Source organism: Solanum stenotomum, chromosome 1 (genome assembly GCF_019186545.1).
Source record: "Solanum stenotomum isolate F172 chromosome 1, ASM1918654v1, whole genome shotgun sequence".
Classification (NCBI taxonomy): domain Eukaryota; kingdom Viridiplantae; phylum Streptophyta; class Magnoliopsida; order Solanales; family Solanaceae; genus Solanum; species Solanum stenotomum.
Window position 1 is genome coordinate 24,389,993 of NC_064282.1, and position 22,331 is coordinate 24,412,323.

At 33.9% G+C, this 22,331-nt stretch overlaps 3 protein-coding genes and 1 non-coding gene across 4 annotated transcripts; 2 read left to right on the forward strand and 2 right to left on the reverse strand.

Moving 5' to 3' along the window:
• Positions 1-2,926: 2,926 nt before the first annotated feature.
• On the reverse strand, positions 2,927-2,999 carry TRNAF-GAA (transfer RNA phenylalanine (anticodon GAA)). The gene has a single exon. It is a non-coding gene; the product is annotated as a tRNA-Phe (tRNA).
• A 61-nt stretch (positions 3,000-3,060) lies between these two features.
• On the forward strand, positions 3,061-9,176 carry LOC125849814 (autophagy-related protein 8i). Its single transcript, XM_049529785.1, has 5 exons — positions 3,061-3,176; positions 3,273-3,328; positions 4,822-4,874; positions 8,627-8,745; positions 8,845-9,176. Exons 1-5 carry the CDS (start codon positions 3,143-3,145, stop codon positions 8,940-8,942), a joined length of 360 nt encoding a protein of 119 aa, XP_049385742.1. The 5' UTR covers positions 3,061-3,142; the 3' UTR covers positions 8,943-9,176.
• Positions 9,177-9,556: 380 nt separating this feature from the next.
• Positions 9,557-14,407, reverse strand: LOC125851560 (uncharacterized). The gene is made up of 9 exons (XM_049531337.1): positions 14,274-14,407; positions 14,115-14,180; positions 13,724-14,026; positions 12,867-13,122; positions 12,664-12,721; positions 10,675-10,761; positions 10,425-10,559; positions 10,156-10,288; positions 9,557-9,890 (listed from the first exon to the last, which is right to left on the reverse strand). The coding sequence occupies exons 1-9, from the start codon at positions 14,345-14,347 to the stop codon at positions 9,662-9,664; spliced, it is 1,341 nt and encodes a 446-aa protein (XP_049387294.1). The 5' UTR covers positions 14,348-14,407; the 3' UTR covers positions 9,557-9,661.
• A 2,161-nt stretch (positions 14,408-16,568) lies between these two features.
• On the forward strand, positions 16,569-17,266 carry LOC125867629 (ubiquitin-40S ribosomal protein S27a). The gene has a single exon (XM_049548189.1). The coding sequence runs from the start codon at positions 16,648-16,650 to the stop codon at positions 17,116-17,118; it is 471 nt and encodes a 156-aa protein (XP_049404146.1). The 5' UTR covers positions 16,569-16,647; the 3' UTR covers positions 17,119-17,266.
• The last annotated feature ends 5,065 nt before the right edge of the window (positions 17,267-22,331 follow it).

Here is a 22,331-nt window from a genome sequence, read left to right on the forward strand (position 1 = left end):
AAGGGTTGGTGTGGGTGTGGGTGAAGGATGGTTGAAGAAGATGAATCTTATTTTTTAATTTTGTTAAATTGATTTTTTTAAAAGTAAAATATTGTTTTAACTCGCTTTCAAGTGTGTGTAATCACGCATATTTCCAATTCACCAATATTAATGTCACATAAGCTCGGTCAATGGTCAGAAGGGTTTAAAATATTGTGTTCTGGTGAGTTTAAGGGTTTGGTTGGCAAAGTGATGAGTAGGAGGGTCCAACTGACAAACGGAGCCAAGTACATAGATCTCCCAGGTCATTCCGCCTTTCAGAAATAACAAAGATAATAGATATAATAAGACTCTATAGCTATAGTATCAGTAATTACGTTTTATAGCTATGGTTTTATGTGTTATGGAGGCTTTGATTTGTAAATTTTATTTGCAAATATACAAACTGGGTAAGTATATAAACTGAAAGTTGTGGTTTGTATATTTCGCTTGCATGTTTGTATATTTTGCTTGCAAATATACAAATAAGGTAAGTATATACAATTTTTGTATTTATACATTTAGAAATTTTTCAAAATTCTGTTTGTATATTTCGCTTCCCAATATAAAAACAAAGTAATTTATTATGATTTTTTCATAAATCATATACAAATAGTTAGAGCAAGCATATAGAAATTCTAAATTTGTACAATCATGAACTGAATTATACAAATTCTGGATTTATACAATCAGGATCAATGTATACAAATTCTGGATTTATACAATTAGAAAAGGAATAACAATATTTCGCAAAACTGTAGCCACAAATTAAAATAATTAAACCTATAGTTATATTACATAATATACTCTAAATGTTTGTCATTTTACATAATTTTCTCCATTTTAAACTCAATTATGGACCTGGTAATTTATTTTTTATTTCTTTTTCGGTCAGAACATACCTAATTCAAATTACAAAATTATGTTTGAACTTTCGAAATTTAATATATTATTTGTACATGTAAATTTAAATAATTTTTATTTGAACTTTAGATATATAGAAATTTTAAATATTTATATCGCATGTATTTTTTTGTATATTTTATATCTGCTTCAAAGCTTGATTAAATTTAAATTTACATTAAACTTTTTTTATATATCTCTTGCGTCAACAATCGGTCATAAGACTTTTTTTTTCCCGTGCAATCATCTTAAAGAGCCATATAAATCGAATGTCAAAAATTAAGTAAAAATCACATAAATGATAGTTAAATTAGTTTCATTACTTTTTGTTTCAACTTGCCGTTGCACTTAAGAGGAGGTGATGAGGGGCATGCAACTTTGTCTAAAATATATGGATGTTTACTTAGTATTAGTTAAATAATAATAAAATCTATCTATCTTTATTTAAGTAGTCTAAATACCGAAAGAAAGAAAAAAAATAATGAGAAAAAAGTTATCATATTTCTGTGTGCTAGTGTTTGTCTCAAATTGTTTTAATGATATTAAAGATGAGTGTGATAATAATAAAATCTATTTATCTTTATTTAAGTAGTCTAAATTCTGAAAGAAAGAAAAAAGATAATGAGAAAAAGTTATCATATTTTTGTGTGTGTTAGTGATTGTCTCAAATTGCTTCAAAGATATTGAAGACGAGTGTAACAAATAATGGCGATGAAAATAAGCAATAAAAGAGTTCTTGTTTTTTTAAGTCAAGTAAAAATTCTTAACAAACTTCATATAATTAATTTAGAGTTCAATTTTACCTTATAGTACTCTTTTTGTTATTTTTATTTAAATATTAATATTATGTGAAAATATTTAATAATATTTCTAAAAATAAGCGGATCGTGTAATTTTATTGTCCATTATCGGTAAATGCTAGTTGATTTCTCTATAGATATAAAAAAAAAATACATAGAAAATAAAGACAAAGCGAATATTAGAGGAACCATTACATAACATTTATGCTAGAGGACCAAAATAAAATGACTCATTAACCATTAGTAAAAATTCTTAAATGTGCTATTAGTAAGGGATGAAAGAGTGTGAAGATTTGACATTGAAAATATTGTTGATTTGATTTTAAAACAAGTGACTACCTCATAAGACATAGAAGTGACGTATGAAGACATTTGGAAATTCTGAAGCATGTTGGATCATACCGATTTTATATATTTCTAATTATTTGAACAAAATAACTCATAGTTTAGCTAGATTTTCTATAATTTTTTATTGAAGGAGATCTCTTGATAAATGTTTTTTTCTAATTTGAATTGTAGCTAAAAATACATTCAAACTATATAGTTTACTAATATAATAATACAAAGTTATGTTTCGAAAAAAGAAATAATTAGAATAATTTGTTTGCAAAAAAGAGATAAAAGGAGTAAATAGTGTTAAGGGTAAAGGAGAGAAATGTTTCGAAAATAATAATAATTAGAATTAATTCATTTGCAAAAAAGAGATAAAAGGATTAAATAGTGTTGAGTGTAAAGGAGAGAAATAAAATAGTTGAAGACATTTGGAAACTCTCAAACATGTTGGATCATATCGATTTTATATATTTCTAGTTATTTGAACAAAATAACTCATAGTTTAGCTAGATTTTCTAATTTTTTTTATTGAAGGAGAATAAATATTTTTTCTAATTTGAATTGTAGCTAAAAATACATTCAAACTATATGATCTACTAATATAATAATATAAATATTTTTTTCTAATTTGAATTGTAGCTAAAAATACATTCAATCTATATGATCTACTAATATAATAATATAAATATTTTTTTCTAATTTGAATTGTAGCTAAAAATACATTCAAACTATATGATCTACTAATTTATATAATAATACAAAGTTATGTTTTGAAAAATCAAATAATTAGAATTAATTCGTTTGCAAAAAAAGAGATAAAAAGATTAAATAGTGTTAAGGAGAGAAATAAAATAGTTTTAAGCAAGCAAAATTGCGGTGAACGTGGATCGAACACGTGACCTTCAGATCTTCAGTCTGACGCTCTCCCAACTGAGCTATCCCCGCTTGTTTGAATATTTATGGAGTACATCTTAAAAATATATAGTACTCTAATAATTATTGATAACCGTGGTTTTTACGTCTCCGGTTCCTTATCTTTAAAGACGGAAATCATCCATGGTCGGCAGCCACGATCGTGAAGCAAAGAGATGGGGAAGACCTTCAAAGATGAATTTTCATATGGTAATGATGTCCGATGCTGTATCAAAATCTCCCTTTTCTTTATTTTGCTTCTCATGAACCTTACAATTTGTTTCGTTTTCGTTGATTAAACTGCAGAGGAAAGACTCGCAGAATCACGGGATATAATCGCCAAATATCCTGATCGAGTGCCGGTATGTTCTGTATTTTTTTGTAATTTATTAGATGATCATTGCAATTATTAAGTTAAGCACTGGTTAGTTGGATGGATTTGTCATGGTTTAATAGATGATCAATGGGTTTAAACTTTAAAGTTGAAACTCTATTTAAGGCACATGAAGACCTAAACTTGGCTTTTTTTGTAACGAATAACTTTCCTATCTCAATTGATTCAAACAGCTCCCTAGCCTAATCCACACTATGTCCAACTTTTAGCCCTTAAGTTTCCCCAAAGTTTTAAATTTTACTCATAATATGATTTTTGATATCAAATGCATTATTGTTGAGTCACCTTGATAGTTCCGACTGAATTCGGGTGCATGATAGACATCGGTATTCCAGTGCATTTCTCAGTCTGAAACAATGCTTTAGTATCTCTGTGGTTTCATAGCTTTTATAATTTCGCTATCATTGTGGCAAATTCTTAGTCAGAAAGCTTACTCATCGTATTATTTGGAACAGTTCTGATTAGTGGTTGACGCTTGTTAGGGGGCTCTTACTTAGTATCCTTCCTTAACAAGTAGACTGTGATTTTGCTGATCAGCTTCTACGGTTTTTCCAAAGCAAACTGTGACTGATTTATTCCAACCATTAAGAGGAGATTATGTCTACTTGAATTTTGAGGACAACATTGATTCTTGATCTTGTGGTTCTTACTTCTTCTTTCTCTTTCACAAAATTGGACAAATATTGGATAGATAATTCCATTAAGTTCAAAGGAATGAGGAAGGTTAAAGAGATTTAATGCCAAATAAAATTGTAGAGTGATTGAAGATAGAACACAGAGAGGTTGGATGCTGGATACATAATGTCAGAAATTTAAGGCTTTTCTAGAATTTCTACGAGTGAAAGTTCGGATGATGAAGGACGGACTTGATCACATCAATTGGAACTTAAAGGAAGACGTGTGAGAGAACTATAGGAGAAGATGATTAAGAGATTGACATGGAAATGAATATTACCATATATGGAAGTGCACAATACTTCGTGTAATCCTATGTAAGATGGGTGTGTGTGTGATTATGATGGATTGTGGACTTAGCATATGGGTTTTGGATCCTGGTATAGTTACTTCTTTGTAAGTAACATCCCCCTCGGATGGTTTCTTTAAAAGTTTGACTTGTCCCAAAATTTAAATCTTTTTATATGTAGTCCATGTTAACATCCCGAACCAAAGGTCAAAATCCTATCTTATCAAACATAACTACCTGTTGGTCACAATAATGAACACTCTAGAGTTCGGTTGCAATCGTTTGCTTAAAAATTAACCTTTTGAGAATGTTATATACACTTTGCTATTACTTTTCCTATCCTTCAGTATTTGGATGTTTGTTTTTCAGAAAGAAACATACTAACAACAAATAGTTCCGATTTACCATCATGTTTCACCCGTTGGTTGTTATTGGATGGTCCTCCATGCATAGTGCATATTTGTCATCATCTCATGCAGTTATTTATGTTTTTGCAGGTGGTAGCTGAAAGATATTCAAAAACTGACCTCCCTGAGATGGAAAAGAAGAAGTAAGCAACTATCATCTTGGTGTCACGTTTCCTGCCAAAAAATCTGAAGTGATGTGCTTTCTTGTATTACTCATAAATGTGATGTTAATGAAATTCCTCTTGAATTCGTACCCAAAGAAATATCTAATGCTTACAGATGGCAGATTCTGCAAATGTGAATCTCTCTCAGCTCCTTAGTTCTGGATGCGCTTATTATTTCATATCAAACTTTAATTGAACTGTAAATTTAGAAGAGGGAAATATCTTTTTTATAAGGAGAGGATCTTAAAAGAACTAGTCCTTAGGCACGCGCCTCACGGCGTGTGTACCCCGTATGAGTACAAATTTTAAAAATTACATAAATACTATTGTTAAAAATTGTGTTTGAGTTGTAAAATAAAAATTGAAGTAAAGAACTAAGGGTTCTTGTATATACTATTTAGCTAACTCAGTGAAGAAAGAAACTGTCCTAGAAAAATTCTCAAATGCCTATCCTGATTTGGATATACGGGTTACGTCTTTGCTTTAGATAGAATAGTGTAACATATTGACTTGTATTCATGTCATTCACAACTGCCCTTATGTTGCAAGCCTGTATAGTTCTAAGAAAGTGGAACAATATTTTCTCTTTTACTGTTTCACAACTTACAAAATGCATTATGTGAGATGGTTGTGAAGAGTTGGTGATTTGTTTTTGAAGAGAGATAAAAAATGGAAACTTAATTATAGTTGTTATGAACCACTATCTTTGTAGTGAAATACATGTTTATGGCAATCTTAAAGATTGATGTTAAAAAATGTGAAGATTTTAGATGCATGCCCCATACTTTTTTTTGAAAGGATTTTTTTAATTTTTTAAAAAAATTTCAAGACAATTTATAATTTACATATTTGTACATAAATATTTTAGAAAGAAATTTAACTTTAAAAGTGTAATAGTCATGTACCTTCTTCTGATAAACGGCTGTAATATTTCTTAGTTGTAATACTTTTAAAGTGCCTAATTAAGAGAGAGAAGATCAAGGAAATCAGCAACTTGAGACACAATATATAGAGACATACGACCAAGTAAATCAGCTACTTGAGACAAAATACATAAAGTGAGACATGAGCTTTTCAGTCTTGTAGGTTGTTAATTCAAGTTTGTTTAAAGAACAGCTAAAATAATTCCAGTATAGAATGACATTTAAGTTACCTTGTTGAATATACAATAGTATTAAGTAGATAAAACCTAAAATACACCTTGGACTACATACACAAATTTTGTCTTCAACTCAAATTGTATTCTATTCACGGATAAAATCTTTCCTTGAATAAGTTCTGATTGCTTTAATTACTACAACTCTTCAGCCTAATAATTGTAGGAATGAATCAAAAGGCTTAGTGCTGATATGAGTCACGAGCTACTTGCTAGATGGCGACATTATGTATAGCACTGGAAAAACTAAAAACTATATTGCAAGACATAAGAAAAGAAGGAGAATATTAGATAAACAATTAAGATAGAAACATTACAATCATGCCAATATTCTATTAAGATCAAAAACACAACTGGCAGGATAGGTTGAGTTGTGCTTACACCTTACTTGCCTCCATCCCACTTTTAGTAAACTGGAAACTGAAATCCTCCCCACACCCATTTTTTTCCAGCTCACTCCATATGATATACGAATTTTAGTATATTTTCCATGGAAACTTATTATGCGATTAACTTGGGAATCTGAATAGGATAGATGGAAGTAAATCCAACTAATTCGATTTTACAAACAATGATCGGAAGTATGGAAGACAATATTTACATTAGTTGCACATCTATAAATAATCAATTGATGCATTGTCGTGGAAGACTGGAAATAAATGAACTCTTCGTACCAGAAAATTATTTGTCTGAACACAAACCAAAAATAGATGTATAGGCTCCTCTGATCGATAGTTGTATCAGACTATTAACCCCTCACTGGCACAGGTTCTTTTAATTTGATACATGACGACTGAGTGTCCAAAGGCACCACATCTCCGAGAGCTTGCTAGATATGTTCTGTATTGGCAAGTAATCTTTAGGTACTGGCGATTTTTGTCTTCTTCAACAAACAAGGGGAGGGTTGGTGGATAATTGAATTCAATCTCCATCTATTTATAAAACAATATGTTTATATTCTAACATAACCAGTCAACTTGCCATCTGTAATGTTACCAAAGCAAACATTCAATGGATTGTGTGGGAATATTCACAAAGAGTATTACCTTTCTATGAATCCAAATACATTACTCAAATTAAATTAATAGTAGAAAAGACATACCAACATTATCAAACATTAATAATTCGTTATGATGTGCATGCATTAGATGTTTTGTATGTTGCGGTTGAAGGAGTAATAAAGGGGTATTAACGTCCATCAACATTTTAAGGGCACTTAAGTCTATCAACATTCGAGTCTGTGACTTCCCACTTATAATATAATATTATGCTTAGACTCTCTCTTCTTTGTTTTCTCTTTTGCTATTTTTGGTTTCTGTTTCAGAATGATAAATCTCTCTTAAGGAGTAGATCTTAATTCTCACATTTCTCTTTTGCTTTTTTTGGTTTCTGTTTCAGAATGATAAATCTCTCTCAAGGAGTAGATCTTAATTCTCACATTTATTCTCTACTTTCTTCTTGAGGAATAATTCTCCTAACTGAGCTTAAGTTTCGATCTGGTTGAACTGCTAGTTTGACACGTGCACAGTTGTGTTTTCACATAGATTCTTTAGGCAAAGATCCTGAATGTCTCACATTAGTTAATATAACTATGTTCCTCTAATTGTCCTAGCTTTTTGTGGTTAGTCAAATCATATCTGGATTGAATTCTTTTTCTTTTTGTTATGAAAATTGGACTGGTTAATGGACACAGAATAAAAAAATGCAGTAGTTCTCTCTTGGTCGTTTAACTAAAGTTGGATTTTAAAATATTTCTTCTGATGGGATACCGGTTTTCTTGATCCAAAAAAATAATCTCTTCTCTTTATTTTATATCAGTCACATTCTCGTTGAGGCTTTTCTTTCTGTCTTGTTTAAACTAAATATGCTGCTTTACTTTAACGGAGCTCTGATTTGTCTCTTGATGAGTATTTAGTTCAAGTTCTGGTTAGGTTCATTTCCTTTAAATATTTTGTTTTTCCTTTTACAACCTCTCGCTTTTAGTTCGAAGATATTCTTTTAGTACCTTGTTATTCCATCACTAAAATGTAGTCAACTTTTTATTTTTGGAAAATTTGAAGATATAGCGAATCTTATCTTTATTTTTTGGTCAAGAGTTGGTTTATATCTTGAAATGAGGAAACTTTACAACTTGAAATGAGGAAGCTTGCTTCACGCACACTCTGCCATCTACCTTGAGCTATGGCCTCTGGCAACAACTATGTGTAACACACCGGAAAAGTCTAGGAACTTCTCTTCTAGTGGAGAATGTATTATCCAGGCATCCTGCATAAAAACGATTCTTCTACCATCCCCTACTTTAAATAGTATTTCAGGGCGTCAGATTGCAATGAAAGCTTTTGCCTTGTATTCACTTCTTCTCCGTAGGTCCTGTTTTGGAATTTGATTTTGGTTTCTTGGAGAGGTTATAGTTTGATTCAATGTTGTATGTATGAGCAAACAGAGATTGGAAAACCCACTGGTCCCCCCACTCCCAACTCCAACCCTCTAACTAAAGAACTCTTGTGGTTCATGTAGTCCATAATGTTACTGTTTTATTTTCTTTTTTAATTCTTCTATCCTTTCTTGGCTACAGATACCTGGTACCTCGTGATATGTCTGTTGGACAATTTATCCACATTCTGAGTGGCAGGCTGCATCTGGCTCCTGGAAAAGCTCTCTTCGTGTTTGTGAATAACACCTTGCCTCAAACAAGTAAATCCCTAATTTGTTCATAAGATGCGCCTGTTATAATGACATTACAAGAATAATTTTCTCGATCACTGATCTCATATGGATTTTTTGTTGTTGCAGCAAGCTTGATTGAGACCGTGTATGAATCTTCCAAGGATAAAGATGGGTTCCTCTACATGTGCTACAGCAGTGAGAAAACCTTTGGTGGTCACTCTTAGAAAGTGTACATTGTAAAACTGAAATATTTACATGGTATCTGTATTTGCATGGTTGTTTATCCTGTAAATTCTTGCACAGAGATATGTATATTTGTCAACTGAATTCATGAAGGAAATTCAAATGTTAAATCCATTGGATTTCAGACTTGATCTTGTGATTGTTGAGTGACAAGGTTATAGTAAAATGGCAATCTTGTAAACCTCCATTGAGAAGAATAAAGAATACAAAGGTTGTATAAGTTGAAGGAAACAATTGAGTTTCCCTAGCTCTCAAGTTACATTCTTTTGCAAACAAAGAAACGAAAAAACGAGCTCGTTATTGGAGGTAAACATCCATTGAATTGAAAAGCAAAATAACTTTTGCCAGTTAAAAACAAAACAAGAGAGATTGAATGAGCGTTGGAACCACATTTGGATCATGAGTGTAGACCAAATGGTATGGCAAAAGCAACAGGACATTCGAAGTTGAAGACTACGAAGTATGCAGTTTGATATGCTGATAGTAATAAAACAATTGAAGTACTACGGGATCAATAAAGGAATCACATTACATTAAAAATATAAAATATTTCGCGTAAACTGGGACAAAACATCAAAACAATATGAGCCTCTAAGAGCTAATATCCAGTATACATTATCAAATTGTGAATTAGAGCTACAGGTCTGAGAAAGCTAAATATATGAGAATACAAATATGGTGTTCAGCAGCACGTTAACACTCAACTTTTCTGCCTAGCAACCAACAATCGGTTTTCTGGAGAGATATTTGACGGGACATACTTGACAAGCTCACATTCAAGTTCATGTTCCTTGAGCCACATAAACCTTCCAACATCTATTATATCCTTGCACATCAATCCTACAACAGCTCTATCCACAGCCTTCATATTCTTCACCATGTTTTTGACGTCATATGTAGTTGGATCTGATTCTACGTGCTCGTGTTCCCTGAGAACCATAAGAGACGGTCATTTTAGGAGCAAGAAAAGAAAATGTGGCAATTCGAACAAGAGTACACCATGCTAATGCCCCTTGGATGATCCACATCTCAAGGTCAGGCGTCGATGAGCACACTGAACTAGTGAAGAACCTCTTCTTTTAGTTGGGGGGGGGGGGGGGGGNGGAGGTCTTCATTAGTTTGATGTGCTCCATCGGTGCGAACCCTGAGATAGAAAGACTATACCTCTTAAAAATTTAGATAAAAAGATCATACCTGATTTGTAGATCAAAAGACCCAGTGCCACAAAGATCTGAACCATGATCTGCATCAACGGCCCAGCTGGTAAGCCATGTCATGGCATTGAAATCATCCTTAGTGATTCCCAAATCCAACATATATGGCTTATCTGAGGAAGGCATCATTCATGAATTTCAGCAAGTCCATAGTAATGTTAATGATAGAGAATTTTTGAACAGAAACTAAAACAGGGTCAAAACTGATATGTGCAATAGCAAGTAGCATGAGAGAAGAAGGTGGATTACTTATGTAATGCTTCCACTGACAAAGATGATGGCAGCAAGTAGCTATAGCTAGGCCAATCATGCGGCACGTCGAATCAGAAGGAGCATCATTATGTTGATTGCATTGTTTGCTGATGCAACATCTTAGAGTCATATCTGCATCAAATTGCTACTGTATTAGCTTGTCAAGTAACAGTGGCCTGAAGAAGAATTGAATGCACTGGTAAACACACTGTCCATGTTCTTCTGAAAGCAGAAGGTAAAGAAGTACCTGTAGCAGGCCCACAAAGATGTTTGCCAATTGCTAGATATGGAACGCCCTGTAAACTCTCAACAGCATTCAACTTTAGGTCCTCAACTGCAAATGGTTAAAACAGCTTATTCAAAGTGATGCAGTAGAGAAACCATGAAATGTTGTGCAGAAAGAGGAAGAAGACACCTTTTGATCAAACAATAGTCAAGCATTTTCCACAGAACTACATTACACACAAAAAAAACATGAAATGCCTTCTAGTTTTTCATCCATCATTTTGTCAGTCTCTCAATATTTGAATTCACATTACTAGCAACATTCCAAGAGTTTTCAGTCTATTTCACAGGAAACACTTGTGATACCGTCGTTCTGTCTAAACACACTCGGAGTACATAATAGTGACATGAAGAACTTGGGAAAAGGGCATTCTACCCATGATTTGGGTGAAATGTTGTTTTGTATGTTATTTGTGCCCGTGTTTTATAACTTATATACTCCTTGCTATTTTTATATTTGGTCTGAAGGATAATAATTAATGTACTCACATGTTTAAAGAATAATATAGATTTGCTTTGGACTATAAGTTTAGTAACCGCTAGAATGAACAATTCACCAAGCTGGAAACTAAGAAGGCTTCGCATCAAGGCCTTCTAACATCCTTCCTACCTTTTAGTACTTCCTCCATCGTGTCCCCCCCTCCCTCCAAAGAAAAAGATCAAGACTATTGCCATCTCAAACTAGGTATCTGATTTGACTGTACTCAAATATTAAGAAATTGGAACTTTATCCTATCCAAAAGAAATGCATCCAATGTCAGAAATCAGACTGGACACAAATATTAAGAAATTGGAACTGTATCCTGTCCAAAAGAAATGTATCCAATATAAAACTTCTTCTAATTCTGGATCCAGCTGCAAACATGGCTAACTTAATGAATCAACCCTAGACTTGAAGACCATCAAAGTATATACTCAAAGCTACAGAACAGCTAAAACTGCCACAATCACCTGAAATGTTTCAGTGATTTTATGGTCAACACACCTCTATCATTACATTTTTCTCATCCCCATCAACAACCTCACCAGTATATTATTTCCTTTTGATGTGTGGCCATTCAACTATTTTCAAGGTTCTGTATAGAAGTGATTTTTTACCCAAGTCTGATGGAATACTAGTTATTGTCTTTGAATTTATTAATAGCCACTTACAATAATGCTCAATACATCAGGTAACTTGGTCTAATCTTCTCCATACCATCATCAAATGAGTCGAGCAGAATGATTCGTTTAAGCCTCTTTACATCCTTGTATGCTGATTGCTATTTGCTAGTGCTTAACAATGATGTTGGCAGTTTTAATTATTCTTAAAATACCTAATTCTTGTTTTCATTTATTTTTTCTTGATCAGGTAAAGTTAAGATATTATTCCAGTAGGCATCCAGGGAATGCATCTTTGACCTAATTCTTGTTTTCATGTGGCTAAATGATGCTGGAAACATGCTTCATTTATGGAAAAGAATTTCAATATCTTCTCAGCTCCATGGTTTTCATTTTGGGACTCCAAAATCTATCACTATCGTGGATCCAATATACTGTTATTGCATAGACATATAGGAACGATCAAGTGAAGGTTGCAAGATGAGTAAATGGATAACAAACAAGTATACTAAATTCCAAGGGGTGATAAGTGGTTCATAGACTACCCATTTTATCACTCATTTATCTATCTGTTGAACTTTACACACCCTCTGGCATATCAAGTCTCAACAGTCAATAAATTAGCAGGAAAATATTTAATTCATTCAAGTAGTGCAAGAGTTATTCAGTTGGCTATCATATGAAACCGTAATAAAAGTCGTTTTCTAAAAGAAAGATAATTCTCTTCACATATGTATCCTAGGAAACCATACCAACCCTAAACAAAACAACTAAAATTGGAGGGGATTAAATACACGAACAAAGAAAAAGTTAACCTTTTTATTAGTTAAAGTGTTTATAAAGCCCTTACTGTCAATTCTCAATCGCTCCAGCGTAACACTCTCTTTCTGTCGCAAACTTCGATCAGCCTGTACATAATACATGAATCATAAACGCCGGGGTGTCTATAATGTTCTAATAACAAAGCAAAGTGGGGAAAAACAAAAGAGATTAATAAAAGCTGGAAAAGGCATGATCTTGATGCTTCTCTAGCATTGCAGATTTTAGCCTAACCTTGAGCTTGTATGATTTGCGTTCAACTAATAAAATCTTCTTAATTCTGTAACAGTCAGCCAGAACTTGCGTCAAGTACCCTCTTCCTGCTCCAAATTCAACAACTGCGGGAACATCATCGTCGTCCCCAGATGCTTCTAACTTAACTGGCCCTGATACAGCATCATCCCCACAACTTTTCAGAACCCCAAATTCTTCTAGATTCCCTAGAATGGAAGCCTGCTGCATTACATGTTTCTCTTGAAATGGTAAACCCCTGCGAAAAGAACAACACAATGGGGTTTGAAAATGAGATAAGAGTATTAAAGGGAACATAAAATGCACATAACACATACGAAAGAGTACGATAGTAGAACACCGGTCCACTTGTCGATTAGTCCAAATATCACAAGCTTGAGGAATCTTGAAAGAATCACCAATGTCACTACAGATGGAAGCATGAATAGACTTGATTTTGTTAATCAATTGGGAGAATTCAAAAAGGGTCATCCCGTGAACAGCATTCCTCTTCATCTCTGAANTCAACCAGTAAAATCTTCTTAATTTTGTAACAATCGGCCAGCACTTGCGTCAAGTACCCTCTTCCTGCTCCAAATTCAACAACTGCAGGAACATCATCATCATCCCCAGATACTTCTAACTTAACTGGCCCTGATGCAGCATCATCCCCACAACTTTTCAGAACCCCAAATTCTTCTAGATTCCCTAGAATTGAGGCCTGCTGCATTACATGTTTCTCTTGAAATGGCAAACCCCTGCAAAAAGAACAACATAATGGGGTTTGAAAATGAGATAAGAATATTAAGGGGAACATAAAATGCAAACAACACATACGAAAGAGTACGATAGTAGAACACCGGTCCACTTGTCGATTAGTCCAAATATCACAAGCTTGAGGAATCTTGAAAGAATCACCAATGTCACTACAGATGGAAGCATGAATAGACTTGATTTTGTTAATCAATTGGGAGAATTCAAAAAGGGTCATCCCGTGAACTGCATTCCTCTTCATCTCTGAACTAAAATTCTGTCCTCCTTCTTCTTCTTCTTTGCCGGCATTAATACCCTCCTGGTAAAAAGGCTGAATCGACAAAGATTGAGCTTGTTTGAAAAATGGACATCGCTTAAGATGACTCTGCAGATTCTCTTCCAGCACAGAGCTATTATAAATGGGCAAATAATAAAAATTAAATTAAAGAACATAGTAAATATGATATGTATACAAGGATGAGGAGAAAGGGGAATTACTGAGAAGGGTGGATAGGGCAAGGAACCCATTGTCCATCAGATCTTTGAGTATGGTTTCCGCAGAACCTGAAGAATTGAAATCAAAAGAAAAAGTTTCCATTGAAATGATGGCAGTAGAAACTGTAGGGCGTTATGGAGAGTTAACAAAAAGGGACTGACTGTGAATCTCGGAGAAGGACGTTTGAGCAAAATCTCTTCTTCTTGGGAAGCCAGAAGTTGCAGCGTGCCGCCATTTCCGTCCTGCGCGGCTTAAACCCTGTTGCCACACTAGATTTACTGTAGATTTACCGAAATAAGTACTTATATCAATGGAGAATATTAGCAAGCTTTTTTAACTCTAGTTCCCAATTTAACTCTCTTAGTTTGATAAAATGAAAATTAGGAGTGAATCGTCAAAAACACATTAAAATTATTTATTTTATTTTTAAAACAATTTGAGTCTAAATAATTAAAAGGGTAAAAAACACACATAAGTTTAAAAAACATACATTAAATAATAGTACTCCCTTTGTCCCAATTTATGTGACACTTTTCATATTTTGAAAGTCAAACAGTTTAAATTTGATCGTGAATTTGCGCATGAAATTTTCATTTTTTTTAAATGAAAATTATATATTTGTAAACTATATAAAAAGTACTATAAGTCATAATAATTCATAATTCAAAATATTTAAAAGATCTATGAAAAAATTATGGTCAAAGATAGATTGGTTTAAATCTCGAAATCTGAAAAGTGTCACATAAAATGGGACAGAGGGAGTATATGATAGTGTGTATATTGCACTTTTAAAAAAATAAAATAATAATTATCACCTGATAATAATAGTTGTTGTTAATGACTAGTAATGATGATGGTGATAGTTTATGACGGTGGAGGCTGATGGTGTTTTGGTGAGTGTCAAAATAGTAGTGACTGATAGTGGTGTTAGTGATTGTAATTATGAAGTTGGTTGATGTTAGTAGTTGGTGGTGATGACTGAAGAATGTGTAGTGGTTGATGATGTGTTTGGTGGTAATTGACGATGGTGCTCGTTATGATGATGGATGTGGTTGATTCTTATAGATTGATTACAATTATGGTAATGTCAGATAGTAATGGTAGAGGTAGTGATGGTGACCGAAGAATGTATGGTGATAGTTGACAACAACACTAGTTATGATGACAGACTTTGTTGTAGAAATAAATTGTAGTGGTGGTAGTAGTTGATATTTGTGGTAAAGGTGATGCCGTCTACAAATATAGGGGTGGCGACTGGCGACGACAATTGATATAGTTATAATGATGGAGAAAATAAGTGTGGTAGCAACTCATAGTAGTGGTTAAGAATGTTGGTGGTTGTGATGGATGATAAAGGTGATGATGGTTCACAATGGTAATTGTGTCATATACATAAGTATTTTCTATTAAATATATATATGAGTTGTTTTCTGTCATATATTTAAGTACGTTATTTTATATATATGATATCTTTTTGCCATCATATAGTATGTTTCTTTTAGTACAACTAAGATAGTTATGTCATGTATCTGGTCATACTTCAACGAGATCATTGTAGATCACACTTTTATGAAATTACGACAATCACAAATTCATTACTGGCACAATTAGTGATGATGAAGACCCACTAAAGCCAAAGCACATACTTATCGATTTAAATTTCATTGAAGAGATTAATATCGAATAATTATATACATACTTTAAATACATATGTCTGGTATATAATTAATTTTTTAAAGTCATGAAGTATGCATCAAATACACATATGGAAAAAAATAACTATTCATAATTTTAAAAATAGAAAAGATACATCTAGTGAAATTAGGTGCATATATCAAATACATTAGGAAAAGGGCATATATCTTGATCTAGATAATTAACGATTTTGATTTATGTATAATTTCCAAATGAAGGTTTGTATCTACTTCAAAAATAACAATATACTCTTATCAGAACATTCAACAAAGTAACAACCAACTAGAGTGAAAAATACACATTGTTCTCTAAACATACAAAATTGAGAAAAGAATCTCAAAATTTAGAGAAACAAATCTGAATTTCTAGAAGAAAAAAATAATTATGCACTTTGCTATTGCTCGAAAAATAAATGAAAGAAATTAGACTTTTTTAGAAGATGTTAGACTAGATATACTCAAAAGCTATTAAAGGAGTAATTTTCTCCTTACATTAAGTATTTTAGTTACAGTCCTGTAATTAAAGACACATTTTAGATTGTATCTAAACTTAAATGTATCTAGAATACATATATTTGAATGCATCATATACATGTATCCGACACACCAATTCTCATAAAAAACGTAATATCCTAAACTAATTTATCCTTCAAGTCAACTTAAGCCCAATATACATTTTCATCTCTAAAGGCCCAAGTGGCACAAAATGTCAGGCCCAATTACGAAGAAAAGGGCTTGTAAAACCCTAATAAAGTGGCACTGGCAGAGCTTACACTGTCATTCCATCAACAAAGAAACCCTAAAAGCCGCAGCGCCACTGATTTCTTTCCTCCAGGCGAAGATGCAGATCTTCGTGAAAACCCTAACGGGGAAGACGATCACCCTAGAGGTTGAGTCTTCCGACACCATCGACAATGTCAAAGCCAAGATCCAGGACAAGGAAGGGATTCCCCCAGACCAGCAGCGTTTGATTTTCGCCGGAAAGCAGCTTGAGGATGGTCGTACTCTTGCCGACTACAACATCCAGAAGGAGTCAACTCTCCATCTCGTGCTCCGTCTCCGTGGTGGTGCTAAGAAGAGGAAGAAGAAGACCTACACCAAGCCAAAGAAGATCAAGCACAAGAAGAAGAAGGTTAAGCTCGCTGTGTTGCAGTTCTACAAGGTGGATGATACTGGAAAGGTTCAGAGGCTTCGTAAAGAGTGCCCTAATGCTGAGTGCGGTGCTGGAACTTTTATGGCTAACCATTTCGACCGTCACTACTGTGGTAAGTGTGGGCTCACCTACGTTTACAACAAGGCTGGAGGCGATTGATTTTTATGTTTAGCAAATGTCTTATCAGTTTTCTCTTTTGGTCGAACGGTAATTTAGAGGTTTTTTTTGCTATATGGATTTTCGTTTTTGATGTATGTGACAACCCTCGGGATTGTTGATTTATTTCAAAACTAAGAGTTTTTGCTTATTGTTCTCGTCTATTTTGGATATCAATCTTAGTTTTATATCATTTCTAGTTCTCTACGTGTTAAATGTTCAACACACTAGCAATTTGGCTGCAGCGTATGGATTATGTAACTATCAAGTCCGTGGGATCGATAAATATGCTTCTCAGGAATTTGAGATTTTACAGTTTTGATGCTCATGGGGTTGAGTATAATATAGTTAAAAAAATAGTAAATTTAAGCAATAATGTTAGGTGCTATGTGTCTGTCGAGACGAATTCAGCCCGTGCTATGTTTCTACACTGTTATTTATTTAAGTCTCTTTACTTCCTCATGCTGAAACTTTTGGCACTTCTTGGATGCTCTCGTTTGATCCCTACTTTGAACACTCCGCTGTGCATTTCATTAATTTGGGAAACATTAGTTGAGGGAACTGGGAAGTAAATGCCTGTTAGGTTGTGTTACATTTAGTAATTCTGTAATGTAGATTGCATATATGCTTTTATTGCCAGGCTAATACAGCAGATCAGCAGGTGCTTATTTAACCATCTGCATCAGGCTTACTTCTCAATTTGTGCATATATGCTTATTGCCATGCAAATACAGCAGTTGCCTATAAGATTTAAGTTATTTTACCATCTGCATCAGGATTCTCTTGTTATTTTTGTTTAGTAACCAATGTATGTTAGATGAGTACATATATTTCTGGATACAATGTTCACCAGTTTCTTCATATTTCATTGTGCTAGCTGATTCTAACCACTTATAATAGAAAGATTTGAACCATTGTGTTGGACTGTTTGGGATTAGCTGATTTTCGCCAACTGTTAGTTCTCTTTAATTTCCAGTGCGTGCTATATTGTCACAGATTGTTTGTTCTTTTTAAACTTCCAATGGAGTTGGTCTCATTTGCTGTGGATTCTGTCTTATTTTGATGGTCTAGAGCAGATTTCATAACATTATAGACTAATGTCTTGCTGTGGGTGTATCATGTCTTGATCTCACCATTTTTTGTATGCTTGCAAACAGTTGCTGTCACGATTCTATGCTCATTTGACATGAAGAGTGATGCCTGTTAGGTTTTGCAACATTTTGTTATGTTTGACTTCTTGTATGAAGATTCGACCAAGCTGACCTTGGTGCCTGCAAAGTTTAAGTTGTGTCGCCTCACTATATGCATTGTTTCAGGGTTAGCGTTCTGTGTCAATTTCTTGCAATATCTGAGAATCACCTAGCAACCAACCAATTAAACTAGATCAGAACTGGTTCAAAAGCAGAATAAACGTGTCGCATGAATTAGAGGAATAACTTTATTTGTATCTCACACAACCAACAAAAGTTGCGAAGAGACAAAATCATTAAGGCTGTGTAATAAATCATGTCTCAACTTGAATTAGTTGGGGAGTGCTAGCAAAGCGAAATGGGTTTGAACCAACTAAAAAAAAATAAGCAAGCCGCATAAAACTAGTAGATGGTAATATTGTTCTATCCTTGTGCGTTTTCATATGTTTCCACATATTTACCGTAATCTACTAGTACCTGCATAGATTTTATCAGGAGACTATTAGGCCTGTTGGTAGATTAATAAGTGGTGGTGGACATGGAAAACTATTTTATGGCGTTATTAACGCTAGACTCCAAACCCCAATGGCATACTTTTTGTGGATCAATTTCCACATTTGCATGTGTATGGTAGAACTTTTTATCAATTATCAAAATGATTGTGTTGGTTTTAAAAAAGAAATATGCAGGCTAAGCAACTCGAAATGCTTTTTAATTTTCTTGTGAATTTATGCTTACTTAGATTCCCCTCATTTATTGTGGCTAATCAACCATTCAAATAATTTAGGGTCAAGTGAATTTTACGTCAAACATGCGCTTTTGACCAGACCTCTCCTAAACTAATTTTTATGAATAGTAATGTGACACCATACAAATTGGAGAAAAGGTCCCCTGGCCTCTATTAAGAATTTATGAAATTTCCTGCTTTACTACCGCAATATATTATACACAATTAGAATCTTGTGATTCAGGTAGAATTGAAGTGGCGAAGAAGATATAGGTGATTTATGTTTCTGTGGCTTCTCTTATGAAGTATGTTGACACCAGGAGAAGCAATTACATAATTTTCTTATCTCTTTACCGTTTACCAATTTTGCAAATTAAACATAAAATTGCTAAAGACAAATAGAGATGAACAATGTAATGCAAATATGTATATAGTGTGGCTCACATCTCAAAACTCATTTTCATGGCAAAGACAAATTAGAAATACAAAGGTAAAGCCAATGTAGAAATACAAAGTCGTATTTAAGGGCCAATCGTGCTATTATTGTGTTGTCACGCAGACATAGTGCCCAAGGCCTATACAAGAAAACAGGTCCTGTGTGCATCATATGACTTTTCTTAAGAACTCGTTAAAATCTGTCTCCGTTAATCTAGTGAGTGGATAGAAATTCTCTTAGGTTACAAGTTTAGCCAATTGATTTAAATAGTGACCTAGAAAATGGATTATTATTTGCTACCCCCAGACAAAAAAGAGGACTAAAATGAAGACGCTGTCCCTATTTTACCAGCTAATGTAATTACCTGAATTAGTACACTCTGGTAAAGGGTGCAAGTCATTTTTGGCCAAAAGCTATAATAGCGAATAAGGGTAAACGATAACGACTGACACGTGCCGTATCACTCATAGCCTGCAAGCCAAGAATCGTAACAAACTGAACACCACTACCAAAAAACTTCTCCCGCCCACGCGCTACTACGTTCACGTTAAACGTACTCTCCTATAGCAACAAATTCCTACTCTCCCACGCGCTAATGTTAATGGCGGACGTCAACCTCTCTTCTTCCCACTTCCATCCTCCATTAACAATGATGCAGTGACTTAGCTTCAACTTTTATTGCATCCAAATTCGGAGCACAAAATGAGGTATAGCGATTAAAGGAGAATAATAATAATGATAAACAAAGCAAAATACTGATGAAAAACCAGCACATGAATCAAAGCTACTTTTGTATTTCCACTTAAATCTTCATCATTAACAGAAAACAGAAAACAAGTTGAATTGCAGAAACAGTAACACTACATCTACATTAATGAGAATGACTTAGCACTAGAGACAAACTGCTAATCAGATTTTTAAGATGAACAACAGAACTAGACAGACATATTAGGGAATGAAACAAGTAGTAACTAGGAGAATTAGGTAGGTTGCAAGTTCTGAGTAATTATAACCTCCTGGATTTACGGCCATATTCTTCTCTGCAATGCAATCAGAATTTCTTCTTCCGCTTATTCTTGCTCTTGCTTTTCTTCTTCTTTTTCTTATCCAGGAAATCCTCAAAATCTTCAGGGTACCACGTATCATCCATCCCATCCAGAATTTTAGAACTAACCATAAAACACAGATAGGGATCCACAGTAGCATATTTTATCTTCTCGGGATTCATAGGATCTCTCCACCAACGCGCCTCCTGGGGGAACCACGCTATCGACTTTTCAGGCCTGATCACGTCCCAGTATTTTCCCAGAACAGTCATCGATAGACGATTAAGGTCGTAATGGCGTAGATCCAAATCATGCCTCTGCAAACCTAGCTCAGCTAAAATATTGATGTCCACAGGGTTAGCAAACTTGATATCAAAGTCAGCATCAAGCCTGCCCATAATACGACGCATTTTCATTCCAATAACCATAACCCTAGGATCAGCGAAGAAGTCTTTCATAGCCTTGGGAATAGGATCATCGTCGTACTTAGGGAAAGGAAGGCGGTAGAGTAAGCAGTGAGAGCCTGTGCAAACCTGAAGGAGGTCGTAGGGATGGTCCTCGCCATCTTTAATCTCCCAGTGGTGCCCACTCATATCGGGATCGCGCTCGACACAGATTGTGACGAAAATAAAACCATGTTTGCTATTGGGAGCCGTATTCTGAACCTCCTTGATCCATTTGGCGACGGTCTTGTAGTTGCCGGTGACAACAGCGAGGATACGATGTTCATCGACGTAGACATTGTATGGATCGTAGATCCATTTTGATTCGTTGTACTTGAGTTCCTTTCCTCTTCTCCTGTTTTCCTTCTTCAGGTCGACGAGAGAGATTTGCAGAACCATTTTTTAGAAAAGCTTGCTCTGCAAGAAAAATGTACAGAGGGAGTAGTGGAGAAGAGTGTGACTGATCGAGTGAGTATAAACAGCTATCAACTCTGGCTACTTATAGCTGTTTCAGAGGGGCAATTTCGGGACGTTCTCAAAATTTGATTACTTGGGCGATACTCTCAAATTTAATTTAGTAGTAATTTTTTTTTATGTATATAGTGATAGTGTAAGAAAGTTTTACGATTTTAATGCAAGTTATCTAGCCGTAGCAGTTTTGTCACTTTATATTTCAAGTTAGTTAATATGAAAAGTTACGTCACTTGTAATATGTTATAGAGAATGTTATATCCCTCTATTTCAAAGTTATACCTTATAATACTTGTTTATGAAAGTTGAAAAGTTATTCATGGTTGGAAGTTGGAACTTAGATCATGTCAACTTAATTTCAACTGTGTAAAAAATCTATAATTAGTGCACGGAAATTTAGCAACTTAAACAAATTTTTTATTTTGCTTTAAAATGTAAAGTTAATACACAGAGAAAATTTGATTAGTTGAGATTTAGTTTTTCTAAGAAATAAAAACCCAATGTATATATTTGTTTTTAGATATTTGTGATGAACACTAATTAGTATTTGGTCCATCTTTTAAAAATTAGTGATTCTAATATAATTAAGTGTATCTTTTTAAAGGCGCCTTTCAAAATAATATTGTCAGATACTAATTTTTTTTAAAAAATGACAATATCTAATTTAACTAGTTATTGATTTAAAAAAAAAAAGAGAAAGAAGAGTTGAACGAAATTACTACTATATAGGTATATCATTTGAAGCTCCAAAATAAAGGAAGTTCACTTACGCTACCATATAGGTAGTAGATAGGTTATTTCCGCTCAAAAATGTAAAAATAAATATGCAAAGCAAAGCAAATACAGTAGTAGCAACAAATAATGAAAAAGAGAACAAATGATAATGTCAAGAAAAAAGTACGT

Excerpts from the sequence above, each read along its gene's own strand:
- LOC125851560 (XM_049531337.1), bottom strand. The coding sequence starts at position 14,347 with ATGGCGGCACGCTGCAACTTCTGGCTTCCCAAGAAGAAGAGATTTTGC. Across the intron at positions 13,123-13,723 it reads ACTAATCGACAAGTGGACCG|GGGTTTACCATTTCAAGAGA; the intron begins GTGTTCTACTAT and ends TTCTTTTCGCAG. Across the intron at positions 9,891-10,155 it reads TCTTTTGATCTACAAATCAG|GGAACACGAGCACGTAGAAT; the intron begins GTATGATCTTTT and ends TATGGTTCTCAG.
- LOC125849814 (XM_049529785.1), top strand. The coding sequence starts at position 3,143 with ATGGGGAAGACCTTCAAAGATGAATTTTCATATG. Across the intron at positions 3,329-4,821 it reads AATATCCTGATCGAGTGCCG|GTGGTAGCTGAAAGATATTC; the intron begins GTATGTTCTGTA and ends ATGTTTTTGCAG. Across the intron at positions 8,746-8,844 it reads TAACACCTTGCCTCAAACAA|CAAGCTTGATTGAGACCGTG; the intron begins GTAAATCCCTAA and ends TTGTTGTTGCAG.
- LOC125867629 (XM_049548189.1), top strand. The coding sequence starts at position 16,648 with ATGCAGATCTTCGTGAAAACCCTAACGGGGAAGACGATCACCCTAGAG.